Below are 15,401 nucleotides of genomic sequence, written 5' to 3'. Positions count from 1 at the left end.
CAGAATAATGCCTTAATAAAACTTTTTTTTTTCTGGCCAAGTGGGTTACATACCTATTGTAGAAATCTAGATGCCAACCTAGGAAGCTTCCATGAAAATATCCATCATTGAAAGCTCTATGCTATGGAAATTATGGGTATCTGATGACAAAGCTTCTCATACTGAGGCTCTCTGAACTTCAAGGAGATTATCTTATTCTACAGTGCATGTGTTTAGCCAACCTATGCAATAAACATTAATAAATACATCCATAATTTAAGAAACTGAGTGAAATAGATGGAATGAAAAGGGCAAAATCAGATTAAATATATATAGAAGAAATATGTAAATATGGGGCTTTACTGTCTATATTTCTGTTTTATAGGCTTTGTCTCATGGACCAAATTTGAGAGCAGTTATAAACATGTATTGTAGACAGATCTATCGTGTTAAATATCGACTTGGTCTTTGGAGGACAAGACAAATTATAAACTTTGTAGAACTAGAGGAATGGATGGACAGAAAAAAGTGTAAGTGATACCGTCATTTCTGGTTTGATTTTAAATTTGGAATTGATTTAACCATTGGAATTTTATATATAATTTACATGCAATTACCCCTAGACACCATAGGTAGATCTATTTTATATTGCTGAAACCTATTTGCATTTTATTTATTTTTTAAAAGTTTTAAAAAAAGTTTTATTTAAATTCCAGTTAGTTAACATGCAGTGTAATGTTAGTTTCAGGTGTACAATGTGGTGATTCAATACTTCCATACAATATCTGGTGGCTATTTGCATTTTAAAGTGATGTATATTTGATTTAATTTATTAGGATCCTGTGTTTATAAGCAAGAGATAACCCATTCTAGTTAACCAAAGCAAAAAGGAAATTTAAAAGAAAAATATAGGAAAGGTAGCTAAAGAATCAGCTTTCACACAGAACTCAAAACAGAACTACTTCAGGGCACCTGGGTGGCTCAGTTGGTTAAGCATCTGCCTTCTGCCCAGGTCATGATCCTAGGGTCCTGGGATCAAGCCCCACATCCAGCTCTCTGCTCAGTGGGGAGTCTGCTTCTCCCTCCCTCTGCCCTTCCCCCCTGCTCATGCTCTCTCTCTCTCTCTGATGCTCTCTCTCTCTCAAATAAATAAATAAAATCTTAAAACAAAACAAAACCCAAAACAAAAAACAGTGCTACTTCAGAGATTTAGAGATCAAAAAAGAAAAATCTCTTTTTGCCTTTGGGAGATAGATAAGCTGTTATCATTTTAAGACTTTTTTGTTTCTATGCTTTAAATTCAAATTCCAAGGAGAGAGCACCTGATTGGTTTAATTTGAATCATGAGTCCAACACTCTGCCATGGGAAGACAGAGAACTTTGCTTGAGAGTTGAACAGAAGCTCTATCCATTGGGGGAGGAGTAGCTCCCCAAAGGAAAACTGCATATTGCTAACATAAGAATAGCTAATGGACACCTAGCAGACTAGATAGAAATCTATTATGTATGTGTTGCTTGTTAGTGTTGAAATTCTGTCCACAGAACAATTTCCCTAATATATATCTTAGCTTTCAGAGAGCCTGATTCCTATTATCTTTAATGAATTTACATTGCTTAGGATTAGGATGGAGATTATAGCCAGTGTCTTGATTAAAAAAATAATAAATGAGGACTTCTTGTTTCTGGTTCCACATATAAGGAGCTTGGAAATCCCCACTCCATCTTAACAATAAGTAAAAAAGCTGAACAGACTAAAAATTTTACTTTTTTTCATGGGTCTATAAGAGAAGAGAAGCCACAGGGCAAAAAACTGCCCCCAAGATTAAAGAGACAGACACACAAATACAGGGAGTTGCAGCTTCCCAGAGCAGAGACTCATGATTAGAAATGGATGTGGGAGGAAATAAGTGTTGGCAAAGATGTGGAAAAAAAGGAACTCTCATACACTATTGTTGGGAATGCAAACTGGTGCAGCCGCTGTGGAAAACAACATGGAGGTGCCTCAGAAAATTAAAAATAGAACTATCCTATAATCCAGTAATCACACTACTGGGTATTTACCCAAAGAATATGAAAACACTAATTCAAAAATATATATGCATCCATATATTTATTGTAGCATTATTTACAATAGCCAAATTATGGAAGCAATGCAAGTGACCATTGATAAATGAATGGATAAAGAAGAAGTGGTATATATACACTATGGAATATTACTCAGCCATAAAAAAGGAATGAAATCATGCCATTTGCAACAACATGGTTGGATCTAGAATAAATGCCAAGTAAAATAAGTCAGTCAGAGGAAGACAAATACCATATGATTTTACTCATATGTGGAATTTAATAAAACAAATAAATAAAGAAAAAAAGAGAAAAACCAAAACCAGACTATTTAGAGAACAAACTGGTGGTTACCAGAGGGGAAGTGGGTGGGGGGATGGGTGAAATAGGTGAAAAGGATCAAGAGTACACTTATCACGATGAGCACTGAGTGATGTAGAGAATTGTTGAATCACTATATTGTACATCTGAAACAAATGTAACACTGTATATGTTTACGTAATTATACTGGAATTAAAATAAAAAAAAAGAAATTGATGTGAGAACCAGTGCCAGGCAGGAAAATTGAACTGTCATTGACAATAGTTAGAAGCTCAGTGTGAACAATTCAGAGAGTTAAAAACTCCAGGAGGACTCAGTCATAAGACCACCACAGTATGGTGATATTTACTTCCAGGAGCTTGACCAGATTCCCACAGTAAATGTCAGAGAAAGGGAACCATTTTGAAATTTGCCAGAGCACACTCTTCTTAAGAAGGCCTACCTTAAGGGGAAACTAGTTAACCAGAGCCTAGCCTACTGGGTTTTTTTCAGAACTTAACTGACCTGGTGAAGATAAATACCCAATTTCAGTCCACTTTGGCCATCCTGTCCCACCTATAGGGGGAAAGAAAAAAACTGAGAAACACTTGGATAGTTCACAGTTCAGAGACACAGGGTCACTAAGAGACTACATCCTAATCATAGGTCTATAGAATAGTTCCTCCCATACCTTACTACCACATTACTAAAGGTCCATTTACAACAGTCCCTTTTGCCTGTTATAATGTCTGGCTATCAAGAAAAAATTGTAAGGTGTACAAAAAGGCAGAAAACACAGTTTGAATAGACAAAGCAAACATCAGAACCGGACATGGCGGGGATGTTGGAATTATCAGACCAGAGATTTAAAACCACTATGATTAATACACTACAGGCTCTAAAGGATAAAGTAGACAGCATGCAAAAGCAAGTGGGTGATATAAGCAGAGAGATGGAAATCCTAAAAAAGAACCAAAAAGAATGTTAGAGATAACACTGTAATAGAAATGAGGAATGCCTTTGATGTGCTTATTAGTAAATTGGACATGGCTGAGGAAAGACTGTCTGAGCTAGAAGATAAATCAGTAGAATCCTTGAAAACCAAAAAACAAAGAGAACAAACACTGAAAAAAAAAAAGCACCTGAACAAAATATCTAGGGGCTATAATATAAGGATAATGGGAATACCAGAAGGAGAAGAAAGAGAGAAAATAACAGAAGAAATATCTAAAACAATAATGACTGAGAATTTCCCCAAATTATTCTTAGACACCGAACCACAGATTCAAGAATCTCAGAGAACACCAAGCAGAATAAATTCCGAAAACTACACTTATTTTGGTATAGGCATTATCATCTTCAAACTACAGAAAATCAAAGATAAAAAAAAAAATCCTGAAGGAAACCAGATGGAAAAACACCTTGCCTATAGAGGAAGAAAGATAAGAATTACATGCAATCTATTAGTAACCATACAAGCAAGAAGAAGGGAGTGAAATATTTAAAGTAGTGGGAGAAAAAAAAAAAAAACACACCTAAACCTAAAGTGGTGGAAGAAAAAAAAAACCTGCCTAAGAAGAAAAGAACAAGGACACACATTACTAATATCAGAAAAAGGGGATATTTCTATAGATACTTTGGACATTAAAAGGAAAATAAAGGAATACTATGAACAACTCTACGCTCACAAATTTAATATACTAGATGAAATGGACCAATTCCTTGAAAGACACAATCTGCTAAAACTCAAACAAGAAGAAAGAGACAGTCTGAATAGGCCTATGTCTATTAAAGAAATGAGTTGATAATTAATAACCTTCCAAAACAGAAAGCACCAGGCCCAGATGGCTTCACTGGTAAATTCTACCAAACATTTAAGGAAGAAATTATACCAATTCTCTATAATCTTTTTAAAAATTATTTATTTAATTATTTAATTATTTAATTATTTGAGAGAGAGAGAAAACATGTGAGCAGGAGGGGAGGGGCAGAGAGAGAATCTTAGCAGGCTCCATGCCCAATGTGGAGCCCGACATAGGGCTCTATCTCATGACCCTGAGATCATGACCTCAGCCAAATTCAAGAGTTGGACACTTAACTGACTGAGCCACCCAGGTGGTCCAATTCCTTATAATCTTTTTCAGTGGTAAGAAGCAGAGGGAATACTTCCTAACTCATCCTATGGGACTAGCATAAACCTAACACCAAAAATAGACAAAGGTAAGAAAACTACAGACCAAAATCTCTCTAAATATAGATGCAAAATCCTCAATAGAATAGTAGCAAATCAAACCCAAAAAAGTATAAAAAGTATTATATACCACCACCAAATGGAATTTATCCTAGGTATGCAAGGCTGGCTCAGGATTTGAAAATCAATTAATGTAATCCATCATATCAACAGGCTAAAAATGAAAAATCACATGGTCATATCAATAGGAACAGAAAAAGCATTTGACAAAATCCAATATCCATTTGTAATATAAAATCTCAGTAAACTAGGAATGGAGAAGAACTTTCTCAACTTAATAGACTATCTACAACAACCCTACAGCTAATATCATACTTGATGGTAAGTAATTTTAAACTTTCCCACTGAGATCAGGTACAAGGATGTCTTCTCTCACCACTCCTTTCCACACCATACTAGAAGTCCTTGATAATGCAAAAAGACAATAAAAGGGCATAAAAGGCATACAGATTGGGAAGGAAGAAATAAAACTATCTTTGTTCATATGATTGTTATGTGTGGAAAATCTGAAAGAATTGACTAAAAAACCTCCTGGAACTAATAAGTGATTACAGCAATATGGCAGGATACAAGATTAATATCCCAAACTTAACTGTTTACTTTTATTCCAACAATGAACAAGTGGACTTTGAAATTAAACAACAACATTTACATTAACACCCCCAAAATAAAATGTTAAGTATAAATGTAACAAAATATGTACAAGGTCTCTATGAGGAAAACTACAAAACTCTGATAAGCAAAATCAAAGAACTGAATAAATGGATAGATATTCCATGTTCATGGGTAGGAAGACTCAATATTGTCAGAAAGTCAGTTCTTCTTAATTTGATTTATAGATTCAGTGCAATCCCGTTCAGAATCCCAGCAAGTTACTTTGTGGATTTTGACAAACTGATTCTGAAGTTTATATGGAGAGGCAAAAGTCAAGAATAGCCAACACAATATTGAAGGAGAAGAACAAAGTTGGAGGACTGATGCTACTCAGCTTCAAGACCTACTATAAAGCTATAATTTTCAAAACAGTGTGGTATTGGTGAAAGAATAGACAATAGATCAGTGGAACAGAATAGAGAGCCCAGAAACAGGCCCCCATAAATATAGCCAAGCGGTCTTTGACAAAGGAGCAAAAGAAATACAATAGAGCAAAGATAGTCTTTTCTCTATTGTAAACGGTGCTGGAACAACTGGCTATCCACATGCAAAAAAAAAAAAAAAATCTAAACACAGACCTTCATCCTTTACAAAAATTAACTCAAAATGGATCGTAGACCTAAGTGCAAAAAAATGAAACTTCTGGAATGTAACATAGGAGAAAACATAGATGATCTTGGATATGGCGCCTTTTTAGATACAACACTAAAGACATGGTCCATTAAATAAATAATTGAAGATCTGGATTACATTAAAATTAAAAACTTCTACTTTGCAAAAGATAATGTTAAGAGAATGAGAATACAAGCCACATGCTGGGAAAAATATTTGCAAAAGACGCATCTGATAGGGACTGCTATTGAACATATACAAAGAACAACTCAGGAATAATAAAACAAACAACTTGAATAAAATTGAGCCAAAGACCTCACCAAAGAAGATATACAGATGATAAGCATTTGCAATGTTCAATATCATTGTTATTAGGGAAATGCAAATTAAAACAGCAAGATACACTACACACCTATTAGAATGGCTAAACTCCAGAACACTGTCAATATCATATACTGGTAAGGATGTGGGGCAACAGGAACTATTATTCATTATTAATGAGAATGCCAATGATACAGCCATTTTGGAAAACACTGTGGTGGTTTCCTATAAAACTAAACATACTGTTACCATATGATCCAGCAATCATGCTCCTTGGTATTTACGCACAGGCATCGAAAACTTATAGGCACACACAACCTACACATGGATGTCTATATCTGTTTTTTCATAATTGCCAAAGCTTAATAGCAACGCAGATGTCCTTCAGTAGATGAATAGATCAATAAACTGTGGTACATCTGGACAAGGGAGTGTATTTAGAGCTAAGAAGAAATGAGCTATCAAGCTATGAAAAGACATAGAGGAATCTTAAATGCATATTACTGGGGCGCCTGGGTGGCTCAGTCGTTAAGCGTCTGCCTTCAGCTCAGGTCATGATCCCAGTATCCTGGGATCGAGCCCCACATCGGGCTCCCTGCTCCGCAGGAAGCCTGCTTGTCCCTCTCTCACTCCCCCTGCTTGTATTCCCTCTCTCGCTGTCTCTCTCTCTCTGTCAAATAAATAAATAAAAATCTTTAAATGCATATTACTAAGTAAAAGAAGCCAATCTGAAAAGTCTATATACACTGTATACTTCCCAACCATATGACATTCTAGAAAAGGCAAAACTATGGAGAAAATTAAAAAACTTGTATTTACCAGGAGTGGATGGGGTGGGGGGGAGGGATGGATTGGCAGAATATAGAGGATTTTTAAGGCAGTGAAGCTATTCTGTACAATACTGCAATGATGGATACATGTCATTATGTATTTGTCTAAATCCATAGAATGTGCAACATCAACAGTGAACTCTGAGGTAAACTGTGGACCTTAGTGATTTTGATGTGTCCTCCTTAGTAACAAATGTATAACTCTGTGAGTGATGTTGATAATGAAAGAAGGCTATGCTTATGTGGATGTAGTGGGTATGTGAGAAATCTCTGTACCTTCTTAAAACTACTCTTAAAAAATCGTCTTTAAAAATAATAAACAAAAACCAACAAAATGATGCAAGTAAATTATATTTAATTGAAATAAGCATCTTTCCACTTTATAATGTAAAAGTGCTACATTTTTGGTATAGTTTCATCTAATCATAAAATATGCGTTTCACAATGGACTGTACATTCCATGAAGACAGGGACTGTATCTATTAACATTCTTTAATGAATAGCCACTATTAACAGATGCCTGGCTTATCAAAGGGCTCAGAAATATTTGTTGATAGTTTTCATTAACTTTATTACTTACGCTAAAATTATATGCCAACAAATATTTACAGATAACCAGAATTCTTTGAGTTAGAAGGACTCCTTTTCTGTGGCTAGAGGTTAGGGAAAGAAGTCAAAGAGATTTTATGCACATCACGGAATTAAGCTAGATCAAGTAACCCAGTCCCAACAACTTGGTTTCCACAGAAAAGGGTAGAAAGGAGCAAAATGTTGGAGATGAAAAGATGGGAAGAAGGGAGAAAAAGAAACAAGTGAGAGACAGAGGCAAAGAAAGAGAAAACCTTTCTCTCATTGGGAAGCTGCTAGGACTCCTTTACTTAAAAATCCTTTAAAAAAAGTGATTTAAAGAATTACCAACTAAGGCATCCATTTGCACTAAGGGTTAAAGTAACTCTAGAGTCCACAGAATTTGCAAGTTATTTTTTTGCCTTTATGTTCCTCAGAAAATTCTCCATCCCTTCCATATGTGGATTGCTAATTGGGTGATATTTGGCAGGTATCTATCTTTACACATTTTTAAGAATCTTTCAATGACCAGAAAATTTCATTTAATTTTCATGATTTAAGTTTTATATTGACCCTGATTAAACCGGCCTAGAATATTAATTCTGCTAGTGTGTGGCTGAACATTTGCTTTTCAAGCATAATATAAAGGTTAAGCACATTATTGTCTATTAATATAGTTACATGGCCATAATGTTAATATGTCTCTTAGTTTGATCTAGTGAGAAACATCTAAAACTGATTGAATGAAAAACTAATAAAGGTAAATATACTTTTCAAGGACAAATATATTTCCTTAACCAGAAAATTAAAAGTGACATTCTTTGTGTGCTAGTTTGGATTTCTCCAGAATCAGACCCTGAGACAAGAATTCAAGTACAACTAACTTACTTGCAAGTAGATCCCAGTAAATACTGTTAGTGGAATGAATTAAGACAGGGAAGGGATAGAAGTCAAAAAAGAATGCCTTATCAGACCGATTACCATCAACTGGAGCTTGATCCCTCTAGGGAACATTGTAGACAACTTTCCTTAAGTGCTGGGCCTTTATCCACCAACTCCCAGTTGAGGGAGGACCAGTGGCTAAGGGCCACTGCATTGGGGGTCTTAAGTCCCTGGCACTTCTGCTCAACATTTGCTGCACAGGTGGGCAGAGTGGAGTCCTGCAACCAGAGGGAGACCTGAGGCAATAAAATGAGATGCTGGTGAGTGAAAGGAAGGGCAGCAAGCACAGACATGTAAGGGACAAGGCAATATGGATGGGGCATCAACAGCAACTGGTCTAGTTTGCTTATTAGAAAAGAGAGAAAAAGCCATAGATATTCTAAATATAAATTTATTTTGCTGCTTTGTTTCAGGATCTGTAATAGTGGCTTATATTTAGGCAATCACTCCATATTTCTTGAATTTGTTGATGTCTCATGACTGTCCACCTCCACTGAACAAACAAGTGAATAAACGGAAAGTCGAAAGTCCATGTGGTTGAGCGTCAGGATCATACACTGACTCCTGTTAGAAACCACTCTAGTGCCCTTTGTCATTTGGAGCCCATACTTCAGAGCTAAGCCTGTACTGAGGCAGACTTTGTCATCCTGTAAATGCTGATTGACAATCACCTTCATGGGGCCAATCCATCATACCTGAGAGTGGAGACTCAGTATTACCTTTTTGAAAAGAAAAAATAAAAGGTTTATGGAGAACTACACTTACAAAATGTATGCATCCATTTTCTTGCTTATTATCTAACCCCCGTTACTGCCAAGTATGAGAGAGAGGTAAAGGATGGCCCTCCTGAGTGGTTTTCTGTGGAAACCTTGAGCCAGGAGTGGCAAGATCACTTTCTGTGGTCACTCAAATCCAGTGACCTTAAACCAGGAAGGAGGAATACATGAAGTTAGGGGGCAAAAGTAGACATCATTCCATTTAGGGGCAAAATCAGAAGTAGAATAAGCAGTCCAAAGGACAATCACCAATACAAGTAGCTAGAATGTAGACAGAAGCCAAAAAGAGATGAAAAAATTAGGGGAACTAAATAAAAATGATTACTTAGATGGGTCAGTAGAAGTCAAGCCCCCAGAAACCCTGACATCAAAGCTATGTCTTATGCTTTAGTTTGAGCCTTGATGTATGCACTGTCCATGGGCAGTTGTCATATAAACCAGACCAGAGGATGCCAGTGTTCTCTTTGGGGAAACAGGTCTAAATCTGGACTACTAGGGAATGTAGTAGGAGGGAGAAGCATGCCCCATTTCCTTCTAACCTTCCCCGGGAGGCTGACATAGTGCTACTCTAATCACTAGACATACAAATAAAACTGGAGGGAAACCTTCTTTGAATTTAGATGAAACTTTCTGGTAGTTTGTTCTTGACATTTTATTTATAACAAAAAATATTTCATTTTGTCTCTTTCTTTTAGTCTATGAAACAATGTTTGCTAAGAGAGAAGATTGGCAAGGATTAGAAAGAAGTGAGCTCCTCAAGTTCTTCAATGACTGTGGTCATTTCCCAACCCAGCAGCAAATTGACGAGGTTTGGGACCTGGTCCATAGAGGTGAGTGGTTTCCCATTTCTTATCTTCTTTTCCCTGTCTTTGCCGTTCCCTTTCCTTCTCTTATTTAATTTAAATATAATTTAAATTTAAAATAGTCCCATTTTTCTTTTTCCATTAAACTTGTCCTATAAATCCGTTTCCTAAAATTTTTAAAATCTTATTTTAATGTATATGAAAGGAGAGATTTAAAGGACAGGTAAAAATAAGTTAATACAATACAGTTCTTTTTTTTTTTTTTAGAGGGGTGGAGGAGATGATTTTAAGCTTTTAAGATATTAATACATTTTTTGATACAACATAAGTTATACCTAACTCAGTATATTTTAAGCCACTATATTTTAAATACTGATGCTAAAAAGCTTTCTCCTGGATAGTTAGATTGGGTACTGAAGAACATAGCCAAGTTTAAATGTTTAAACATTGTAAACTATTTCAATAAAATAGAATTTTACAGTTAAAAATAATTTCTTTTCTGAACAGTAAATAGGTGAAAGGATAGTGTTGTTTGAGAATATTTAATAATTTAAATGGAACAACATCCCTCCCTTCTCTAAAGACTGGTAAGGGGGTGAAAATTGTCACCAAGATGGGGGAAGTCTCAACAAATTTTCCTTAATTCCCTAAGGTTCTTCTCAATGTCTGTGACCATACTAATGCTATGGCTTGCTGTTAGTTCTAAAGATGATGGATGATGTATCTACAATTTAATTGAGAAAAAAAGATAAAACATTTCAGGACCCTTTTAAAATACAACAAAAGAGGGGGCGCCTGGGTAGCTCAGTCGGTTAAGCATCTGCCTTTGGCTCAGGTCATAATCCCAGGGTCCTGGGATCCAGATCAAGCGAGCCCTGCATGGGGCTCCCTGCTCAACAAGGAGCCTGCTTCCCCCTCCCCCTCTCCCCCCCCCCCCCCCCCGCTTGTTCTCGCTCTTAAATAAATAAATAAATAAATAAATACAAGAAAAGGGCTCACATGCCAATAGAAAGATGATTAAGGTCAGAGTGACAAGGTTGAAGTTTCCTTATAGGTTTGAAGTTCTCTTTCTTAGTTAGTTCTTAGTTTAAATTTACCTAATTTATTACCTATGGACTTTGCTTTGCCACTGCTGTATCCTTAGTACCTAGAAGAGTTTTCTAGACTCTCAATAACTATTTTTTCATAGACTGAAAGAGGCATCGAAATTGCTTTAGGCTTTATTAGTCATGACTAGACTGTTTAAGTCATTTTTTTCCTGATGACAAAAACCTTGAATGTTTATTATAGAAAATTTGGGAATCTAGAAATATACAAAACTGCTAAGAAGTAGCAATTATAAACATTTGATGTCTATCTTTCTAGGTTTTTTCTGTACATATGTTATTTTTATGAAAATTGAGATTATTTCCTTACTGTTGTACCTTTGAATTGATTTCATTTTACTTTATAATAATAATAATGAAAAAATTAAGCGGCAAAATAGCATGAATTAGACATTTCAGAAACTTATACTGATTAGTGTTAGTAACTTAAAATGTAATTTTTTTTTCAAATTAATAGTTTCACGGAGATATTTCCATCCACTGATTATTTTGGAGTACAGCATAAAGACATATTGAAAGCGTGGCTCTGGAATGAGCTTTCCTGGGTTTAATTCCTGGCTTTACAACCTACTAGCTGTATGTCTTTGGACAATTTATTTCTCTCTCCTGTTCCTTATTTTTCTCAACCATAAAAGGAAGATAATGCTATCTAAGTCATTGGACTGTTGTGAAGTTTAAATGAAATAATTTCTGTAAAATATGTGTCCCAATATAAGTGCTCAGTAAAGTTTGCTATTATTATTCTTAAGTAATTCTTAAGTATACTTAGTTATTTTTATTATTTTTTATTTTGAAAATGTTGAAGTGTTAAACTATTTGTATACTGATTCATTTTATAGAGCTTATTTATTGAATGTTTTCTGTTGGTTTCCACTCTCTCTTTTGATTATCATAATAACCTGTGTGTGAGATGCTCATTTATGTTCATTTTACAGATGAGAGGACTGAGACTTAGAATGAGACTTTTCTAAGCTCACTAGTAGAGTTGGAACTTTATTCCTGGTCTCTTCAAGTCAGACACAGTGTTGTTTCCATTTTACTATGTGGAGAGACTTTAAAAGTCTGTGTTATGAAAGCATAATTAGATGATTAAAACACTCTTGACAGCAAGTACTGCCTTTTATTGATCTTTCGCAGGCTAGCCTAATGCCTTGCGATAAAGTAGGTTTTCAGCGAATGACTGAGTTTATTAAATTTCTTGTTAAAACTAGAATTTTCAGAAGAAAACTTAGTTTAAAAACATATTGTTTTTATTATAATGCCTAAAATTGGGAAGCTTTCTTTTATAGAAAGGAGCCACTCTAACATAATTTCAAATATATGTCCAATTATGTTGCTCCATCCAGTTAAAAAAATTCTTTTGGTACATAAGAAGCTTTCATTTGAAATGGAAATATCCTAACTAATGGAAGAAAAACAGAAAATTTATGGGAAATGAAACTAAATTAATGGTTTTCTACTTGCTTCTTGTATATATTCCATTTTTAAAAGAATCTGATTTTATGCATTTTAGATTGTCAGTCATCTTCATTCATACTGACTTCTTTGATTGTGGATAATAGCTCCAGATGTGCAACCTACGCATTTTTTCATCCAGTAGAATATTTCACCTAGTGCATATGTAGTTAATTCAATTGATTAACTTCTTCAGTGTATGACACCAAGTAGGTCAAATTCCTAAAGCTGTCTGTATGTGTTCAGGTATTTTTAGCTCCCCCCCCTTCTTTATTCTCATCACTATGGTAACAAAAATTTTGTGACTGAGGACAAGATTTTTGTCTGAAATTCTTCCTTTGGGAAAATGAAGCAACTTTAGGCTACATGTATGTGCTGATCTTAAAAGCTGAAGACTATGCAAACATGATACTGTTTGATATTCATTTAAATCTCAACAAATGAAACTAATAACTATAGAATGGCATGTCTGAAAGTCAGGAAAATAATACATTGTGGTTCTATACCATCTATTCTCGTATCTGCCTAATGTTTTAGAAATTTGAACTTTGAAGGTTTTCCAGTATTTTTCCAGCATGTAAATAGAACTTTTAGTTTATTTTCTGCAGTTAAAATGAACAGAAAACAACAACGAAGAGAAGTCTCTTTTCACTATGGAGCACTAGACAAAAATCTTGAAATCAGAAACATAGAAGTTACTTACATGTTATTTAACCTGACATATTTTATGCATCTGAAGAAACTGTGACTTAAAATAGAATGTGAATTATTTCAGGCTCCCTGACTAGTTAGTGGCAAACTATGACTAAATCCTGGGCCTCCTGCTCCTCAGGGCACAGTTTTGTCCACCATAAACAGACAACACTGCATTTTATTTTTTGCTGTTTTCAAAGAAAAGACTTTATTAAATGGGAAACATATAATGATTTTCCCTTAAAATTTTTTTTCATATGAACAGGCACTCTATCAATAAAATTTTAATTATGTAGGAAAGGGATTAAAGAGGATTTAGAGAGATAGTAGAATATTCTAGGGTAAAAGAAATGTGAGACACTGGCAAATTCTGGTGGTAAAAAAATGCAGAAGTAAAAAAAAGCACAAGTATTGGAGGTAACACACTACAACAGCCTTATTTTAAATAGCTTCTAAAAAATTTAGCACATATTTATTGTAAAACATTTTGTAAATACACACTAAAAACAAGAGATGAAATGAAAAATACTGGCAATTTTATGTTCCAGAATGCCATGAAGCTAGTGACTAGGGTCAACTAGAATAGGTAGTCAGGGCTTATATGGATCTCCTAGTGCCACCATTAACATTTGGGGAGAATATTTGACAATCTTCTTTTTTTTTCTTTTTCTTTTGATCACACTATATATTTATGTTGCTGGTACAAATCTCAGTCCATGAACTCCCTGTTTTTCTATAACAAGTTAATTTTTATTTCTAGCCTCTAGAAAATCGAATGTCAGTCAATCTGACTTTTCATTCTTTTTTTCTGAGGCTATGGCTAAATAAGGATAAAGGGCATTTATCTAGTGAATAGCACATGGAGTGTCTACCTGATCTGCAGTATCATCTTTTGACAGGCATTGCTTGGTGTATTCATTTGCTAGGGCTGGCATAACAAAATACCACAAACACGGGTGTGGATCATAGATCACTTTGTGTTTATCATACTTGGGTTCATTGAACTTCTTAGATCTCTAGATTAATGTTTTTCATCAAATTTGTCCATTTTTCAGCCATTTTTTTAGTACATTTTCCTCTCTCTCCTTTCCTTCTAGGACTCTTATTACACTTATATGAATACACTTAATGTGTCCCAGAGGTCCCTGAGGCTGTGTTTACCATTTTTTCAATTTTTGTTCTGTTCTTCAAAGTGGATAGTATCTACTGATCTATCTTCAAGTTTACTTTTTCCCTTCAGCTTTCTCAGATCCGTTGCTGTACTCATTTTGTAAAGGTTCCATTTTGTTGTTACATTTTTCAACTCTAGAATCCATTTAGTTACTTTTTTAGATTCTATTTCTCTTGATAATCCCATTTTTGAGTAATTGTCATATTTTCCTTTAATTCTTTAAATATAATTTATTTCAATTATTTGAGTATATTTATAATAACATCTTTGAGGTCCTTGTCTGCTAAATCTTGTATCTAAGTCCACTCAGAGTTGGTTTTTGTTGACTGTTTTTTGCCTTGAGTGTGGGTCACACTTTCCTATTTATTTGAATATTTCTGTTGAATACTGGACATTTTAGGTAGTATGTTGTTGTAACTATGGATTCTGGCTTCCCCACTCCAAGGGTTTATTTATTTAGTAACTTGTCTGGACTTAGTATCTGGAATCTGATCTGTCTCCCCTTCGACCCCCGCCAGGTGTTTAGCGATTCATTTCCCTGCTCAGTTATTGTTTTAATTTTTTTTTTTTAGAGTGGCTTTTCAAAAGTCTGTCTTTGATTCTGTATAATTTAGTTGTCAGCCTGTGATTGGATAAAGTGTTTACTCAAACGCCTTGAGCCCTTAAGGTTTCCACCCTCTGCCTATGGGTCTATGTGTGGATTGGGAGCACAATCAGTGTTCAAATGCGCTCATATTTTATATCTGCCTCACATTTTATCTTCCACTGGCACTGTTGGGTCTTTCCTATTGTTTTCCAGTTAGCTTGAGATGTGTACAGTAGTTATCAAGCCATTCTATGGCTTTCTCATTTCCAAATCTGCCTATTAAATTTTTGG

General features: G+C 35.0%; 1 protein-coding gene across 1 annotated transcript in view; it reads left to right on the top strand.

Moving 5' to 3' along the window:
- Positions 1-15,401, top strand: part of IQCM (IQ motif containing M) — a 363,870-nt gene that overhangs the window by 182,886 nt on the left and 165,583 nt on the right. Inside the window, exons 11-12 of the mRNA XM_032412700.1 lie at positions 365-509; positions 9,992-10,126. Of these exons, the coding sequence (XP_032268591.1) occupies positions 365-509; positions 9,992-10,126 (280 nt within the window). The remainder of the gene's footprint in view (positions 1-364; positions 510-9,991; positions 10,127-15,401) is intronic.

Source organism: Phoca vitulina, unplaced genomic scaffold (genome assembly GCF_004348235.1).
Source record: "Phoca vitulina isolate PV1807 unplaced genomic scaffold, GSC_HSeal_1.0 scaffold14, whole genome shotgun sequence".
Taxonomy (NCBI): Eukaryota; Metazoa; Chordata; class Mammalia; order Carnivora; family Phocidae; genus Phoca; species Phoca vitulina.
This window is presented reverse-complemented; position numbering and strand designations above follow the sequence as displayed.